The sequence below is a fragment of the Frankliniella occidentalis genome, unplaced genomic scaffold (assembly GCF_000697945.3).
Source record: "Frankliniella occidentalis isolate FOCC.00 unplaced genomic scaffold, Focc_3.1 Scaffold81, whole genome shotgun sequence".
Lineage (NCBI taxonomy): Eukaryota > Metazoa > Arthropoda > Insecta > Thysanoptera > Thripidae > Frankliniella > Frankliniella occidentalis.
This window is the reverse complement of record NW_026267211.1, coordinates 1,125,667-1,132,411: the sequence shown is the minus strand read 5'-3', so window position 1 is coordinate 1,132,411 and position 6,745 is coordinate 1,125,667. Positions and strand designations below refer to the sequence as shown.

At 37.3% G+C, this 6,745-nt stretch overlaps 1 protein-coding gene across 1 annotated transcript in view; it reads left to right on the top strand.

Moving 5' to 3' along the window:
• The window catches only part of LOC113208831 (polyhomeotic-proximal chromatin protein), a gene marked incomplete at its 5' end in the record, with an annotated part of 11,029 nt that extends 4,708 nt beyond the window's left edge, over positions 1–6,321 (top strand). The window contains 5 exons of the mRNA XM_052269052.1: positions 397–708; positions 1,470–1,703; positions 1,778–2,189; positions 2,881–3,208; positions 3,995–6,321. Of these exons, the coding sequence (XP_052125012.1) occupies positions 397–708; positions 1,470–1,703; positions 1,778–2,189; positions 2,881–3,208; positions 3,995–4,310 (1,602 nt within the window). The remainder of the gene's footprint in view (positions 1–396; positions 709–1,469; positions 1,704–1,777; positions 2,190–2,880; positions 3,209–3,994) is intronic.
• Between the last annotated feature and the right edge of the window lie 424 nt (positions 6,322–6,745).

Sequence of the window (6,745 nt, the reverse complement as noted above, 5' to 3'; positions counted from 1 at the left end):
GGGTGGGGTTCACCTAACTGTGTGTGTGTGTGAGGGAAATAATTTTTCATGATTAAATGAATTAAGGTCCAGGAACAGTCACTTGATGTGGCCTGCCCACTTTGGTAATTAAACTCTGCCACATGCAGATATGTAGGTGGGTTTATCTATTGTGTAAGTGCCCCCGAAGCCCCCGAGAGTAAATAGTCAACCCGCCTGCATTTATGCATGCGCTACAGTGTAACTTCAAAAGTGGGCAAAGCCAGTCAGCAACTTGGTTTGTGAAAAGACAAGACCAGAAAAAAAGATGAACAGAACCCTAGCATATTGTTTTTGTTCTGACTCGGTGTTTTGCATGTGTGAAATGTTTTTCTCTATGCGAATGAGATTTTATTATTGCATGGTGTGTACTTCCAGAAACACAACCAAGCACAGCTGCAAGCACTTCAGCAGCATCCAAACAGCAATATCACCAACAATATGCGCAAGGGTTTGCCTATAAGTGTTGGTAGCAGTGGAAGCACCAACAACAGCTTAGGCAGCAAGGTGGGAGTTGTAAGCACATTGTCTATCAAGCAACCATTGTCAGTGCAACAAGCACTGCAACGGCAAATTGTATCTACCGCCACCACAACCACGTCCATCACTACCACGTCTATCTCTTCCTCTTCCTCCTCCACCGCTATCATCACCACCAATAACCTGTCTGGGGGTTCAAGCTGTCGGGAGGTGGGTGCGCCTTGCTTGTGCGCACACACACACGCTTCAGTGCTTAATTAATAGTCCATAGTCCACATAGTCCTTTGTGATAGTAGATTGTGCATGTAAGAGGCCTTTCTTGATACATCCATCCGCATTATAAAATGATCCAATCAGCCTTCCGAGTAAAAAAATTTTTGGGCTTGATGAGGTGGCGAAGGCAATGCTGGCACACCAGCATCAGCTCAACAAAAGAAGAAAGTGAGGTGCCGAACAAATGACAAATGTGTAATGGTTATTTGTTTTGCACCTTGTGGAGCTCATGATGTGTGCTGGCACAGACCAATATTGCATTAGCTTTATAAAGCCATGCTAACAGCGCTGCTGCCAAGAATAAAATCAACTTGTAATATTTTTTATTGAACATCTTAATTTTTAAACATGTTTTCTGGGTACTGTGAAACAAGCTAATTTGGACCACCGGGGGGTAATCAATAGCCGAATCAATAGCTAAAACTGTCTAGCTAATCATAGTCACCAACAAAGCACATCAGCAGTCATCCAGTACCGACAAGAAGGTGGTCCAGTTTAGCCTGTTTCACGCTATCATCGTCTGCTTTTAAACATTCTCAGTGATTTTCTGTTTTCTTCTGTAAATCCAGCTCTCAATTCTTAAGCTTGCTTCCTAAAAATTCGCTTTTAAATCTTTCAGCTTAATTTGAAAGTACTTTTTACTTAAGGTTTCCTTTTTTTAATGTTTTCACTTTTAATAAAATAATGATTTTTTGCAGGTTGTTGCCTCACCAACAACATCTATCACTTCTGCCGGAACAGCTAGTTCTGCCTCTGCAAGTCCTCCAGACACAACTACTTTGAGTCCAGTAGCAGGTGGTGGTACTACACCTCAGCACAGCCCAACTGCTGATACCACCACATCTTCTGTTGATGATGTCAATTTTGGCTCGTCTCAGTCATCGGCAGCATCCCCTGCAACTTCTCCTGCTAGTTCTCATCGTCAGCAACAGGTTAGTGTTGAGAAAGAACTGTGAGCTGTTAAAATATTTTGTTTCCTCTTTTAACTGATTTTGATTTCTTTCAGACCTCAGCCCCTTCATCCCTGGCTATGGTGCATTGTGTATCAAGCAGTAATGCAGAACCAGAACCCAATGATATGGATTGGAACTCCTCTGAGAAAGAAAAGCCCCACAGTAGTAGTGGCTCTCCTCCCTCTGGACCTGATAGTTATTCTTGTGATTCCAAATTAATCAGCAGTGATGCTTTTGTTGAATCGTCCAGCACAGTGCTCACTTCAAATCAAAACCAACCCCATCTACAAGTTCAACACCAGCAAGTCATGTTCACGTACGGAGATATTGGACTTAACCGAAATTCCCTTAAAAGAAAGCATTCCGTTGGGGATGATTCATATGGGACAGGTGGTCATTTTAAAACCCATGCTCAATTGAATCATCACAATCAGCAGCTCAGGAAATCAGATGATCTCGGCAATGGTAAGTTCCAAGTTGCACTAGTTTTCTCATTTCTGCTTCATGATGATCATTGTCTTCATGTTCATCATCACCTTGGTAGATGAATGATCTCTGTCATTTACAATGCTATTTTCAAAGGAAGCATTTTGATCACAAATTTGTTAGTATTACCAGCACTAGTGATAGTATGCAATGATTTTTATTGTTTATGTTCAGATGTTATTGTTTGCATGAAATGTTATTGCTTTCCCTTCTTTTCTGTTTCTTTTTTTTTTTAAATTTCTAAAGCTACTTATTATTTTTGATTCATCAATTTATTCCAAACTTTTTATCTGAAACAATTTGCTACTTAAAACTATTATATCTGTTACTTGCAGCTTTTAAATTGGTAGTGTAAGCTATGTCGTAAGTGCATGGACAATTCTCATTAATTTATGCATGAGGTTTTTTTCACATTCTTATTTAGTTTGAAAATTTAATTCTCCTTTTAACTGCATCAGTTATTTGGCCGCTAAGATCTTCCATACTCTGTCAACAATTTTTCTTCGTTACGAGTGTCCTCTTTATTTTGTCATTTCATACCTTAACTACAACAGACTGCACCGCACATCACACATCATCCATTCCATTCATCAGTTGTTTGACCTTATAACTCAATCTCTATGTAGAGAGTATACCTATGACCCTCCCGACATTTTTCATGCCATACCAGCTGAGAGCAGTGTGGGGGAAGATGATCCCGCTCCGTCCCCGCCCCTGGCTCTGGCTGAAGGTGATCTCGTGTGGGGCCCCGCAAGGGGCTTCCCCGCGTGGCCAGGCCAGGTGGTCGCAAACCCTTCGGGCCCTCCCCCTTCAGCCTCGGCCTCGTCGGCCTCGAAAACGGCCACGCCCTCGACTCATGTTTGGGTCCGCTGGTTCAGTGGCAATGGTTGCGGTGGTGGTGGTGGTGACCGCTCCATCTCGCTCGTTTCCAGAGAAAGCCTCAAGTCGCTGTCGGAGGGTTTGGAGGCCCACCACCGAGCCATCAAGAAATTTCGGAAGTGAGTTGAAGTGGGTAGGCAATGGCAGAAGCTAGGGGAGATTCAGGACGGAATAGAACAGCTCAATCATAATTGGTTCATTAGCTGGAGTCAGTAAGTTAACTTTACATTTTCAAACAAGTCATTTTAAAAGATATACTACAACTTTTAAAGAATGTGTACCAAATCTAGTGTGTCCCTTTGTCAACATTATGTTTGGTCCCCTTGTAGGGCAGTTTCTATCTACAGGCCCTTAAAACCACATTCCTTTTTGGGTTTATGGTGATGACTCAATAATTCTTTTTTTTTTTTTAATAAAAAAATCTTGATGAAGAGAAATTAACATATTTAACCTGTCACGCATGCTTTGGTTGTTTTTGTACTTTTTCATTCATTTATCTTTTAATTTCCTTATGAGATTACATAAGAACCCTATCACTGATTTTGATGGATAGCAACAGCTGTAAAACATTTGTTGGGGTTTGGTGCATCAACTTGAGTTTGATAATACTCTACTTTTTCTAAAGTTTTTATCTTATCCTGTTTTGCTTAGTAAATTCTTTTCCTTTATTTTATAGTATATTGTTTCATGTATTGGTTGTAGTGATCGGTAGTAGGTAGTGAGGTTGTGTGAATGAATTTGGAATGGCTTGTTTTGTTTTTTAAAAATACCAAGTCGTAGTTTATTTTGGTATTTGATCCACTAATTATTGCAACTTTCTTTTAAAGTATTTGTAAGATGACCATTCCTTATTTGTTTACATTTTTTGAACACATAATTATGTTTTTTTATTTGCTGGTTTTCAGAGGTCGGAAAATGAATACACAATTGGAGAATGCCATTCAAGAAGCCATGACCGAGCTGGACAAAGTTTCAGACTTGCGGAAACCTAAAATTCAGATGAAATCTGAAGAATCAAATCTAATCTGTGGTGTTTTGAAGGATGAGTCCATTGATTCACCCAAACCTCACCCAAGAACGAAAACCCATTTATCCTCCTCCAAAAGAAATCCAGACTCTCCAAGCCAGAATACCACAAGACCTGTTGGAGGTTTAACTACAGAGTCATCTGTTTCTGATTCTCCAGCTCATTCCACTAGGCTGCGTAAAAGTCAGCGTTAAACATCATTACTTTGTTAAATATTTACCCTTCCTGACATATATGAAAAAGAAAAAAATTGTTTCTCGATTTGTATATTCCAGATAAAATCACTGGGAATATTATCATTAAGAAGATGTTAGTTGTGTTGATGAACCTTTGTACCTGACGGAGGAGCATAATATTTTTAATGTTCACATTTCATGTGACGCCCTTACCAAGCTGTTCAGTCAACTCTGTCTGTTGTCAGTAATCAATATTGAGGTATTTTATATGGGCCCATACTTTAATAATGACTTATTATAGCTTTTATTCATCTCCCTGTTACAACCTACATCCATACCAACACAAGATATACTATGGTTATGTATTTGCATTTTTAATTCTGAGCACCTCAAGTGAGGAATTCTGCCTGAGCTGTGATGTTCCTCTTTATAGTCTAGTCATATCAGATGTGTGTCATATTGTGAGTGTTTGTATATGTCCGTTTTTTTCCATTTTTGTTTCTGTAATACTTTTTTTTGTGTGTTCTATCAAATTTAGATTTTTGTTGGACTGCCTGCTTGGCTATTAAGTATTTGACTCTCTACTTGGTAGTATCAAATGTAATTTCACTCCTTTCTGACTAACTAAAATCATACAAATTATTTGACATAGATGGTCACTTCTTTACAAGCAGCTGTCATCAAGTAATACTTGACAATGCAATATGTAGTTCCTAATCAAGCCTCTGAGTAGTAGAAACGGCTTTTTTAAATAGTAAGTATAGCATTATGTGATAAATGTTGTAGAAGTACTACATGTGTTTTTTATCTGTACCATGTATGCATGAGTATATGTAGGTATATGACTGCTAGTGAGCACAAAATGTATATGTGTGTGAATTTGTATAAATTTATGTATTCTGTAAATATTACATATTTATATAGCTTGACTTAATTTGTTCTTCTGTACATAAATTCTTTAGGAGTCAATTTATACGTACAACTTTATAATTGTTATTTTCTTGGTAATGACATCAGAAAATTGTTAAGTATTAAAATTTTTTGGATTTGTGGATGACGTATGTTTTTTGAAGTAACTAGTTGATATAATCTTTGTTTAAAATTCACTTTCAATGTTTCCCCCATTGCTATGAAATATGGTGTAACTGGTGATTCAAATGAGAAGTTGTTTTCATTTGTTGGATGATTCCATCCATCGTAAGATGCATAATTCTTAAAGTGATCTGTTTTCAAGTTGCTAATATAGAATGACAAGAAATTGTGATTTTATTTTATAGGAAAAAGAAGTTATGTTTCTTATACGTGATTTTTTTCTCAGACGCCATTTGTTGTGTACCAATTAGGTCCTACAGAGTAGTGTGACTTGCCATATTGTAAACTCAGTAAACTTCTTCCTACTGCTCTGTCAGTTCTTTAAAGACAAGGCCAAAATTTTGGTCTTCAGACAAATTGTTTATTTCCTAGTTTCTTCAATTTTTTGTCTTTTCCTCCTTTTTCAATTGTGTAGGCTTGTTAACACATTTCCGCAAATTTTGGTATACCCCCTTTTTTTTTTGTAATGAATGAACTTTAAGGCTTATGTGATGTATGTGATAGTTGGAGGCGTGTTCAACCAAAGCTGACGAAGGAGCAAATATTCAGTAGTTTTCTGCTATGGACCTGATTGATTTGGACTTAGTGGTAGATTTTTGTATTTTGGCTCTATTAGATTCAAACAAATCTCACTTACACTGCCTTGTTTTCAAAAAATAAAATAAAAAATACTCAAACAATTCATTTGTTACAAAAACTATCTTAATGTGATTTCATGCTGCACTCTTGTATACAGGGTTAAGTACATATGTACTTTTGAACCTACTATGCCTACCTCTTTAATGGTTGGTGGTCCAGCAGTATTGTACTACTTTTGTCATCATCACACCATAAAAGGGTGTTTTAGTTTGTTAACCAATTATCTGTTTGTGCTTCCCTTTGTTATTGTTGCTTCTTGTTCTACTGTTTCAATGTTTATAAACGTTTTAAAGACCCTTTCTTTATGGTTGATTTCGTCTCCTGAAGCCTGACGCCGAACGTCAATTGGTTTACTGCATGTAGTCATTTTAGGGGCCTGTGATTGGTTTAATTAAGAAAACGGTTTACCTTTACAGGGAAGGTAACAATTTGTAATTGCAGTCTGACATTCTGACATGGTTTAAACTTAATTTCAAAATATTTTCCTGTATCTCATTCTTTAATGATATGCCAAAGTAATTCCAACTTATTTTATGTGTAATTGTGGCAAGGAATGAAGAATATGACTCAGCAATTAATTTAGATAATTGATTACTGTAATAATTTTATTGTTGAAATGTAGATTTATATTTACATATTTCAATTATCAGGGGTCATTAGATTAGAGTGCGTTACTCAGAATCATATCTGGATTTAATGAACCTTAGCTGTGGAGATATGAG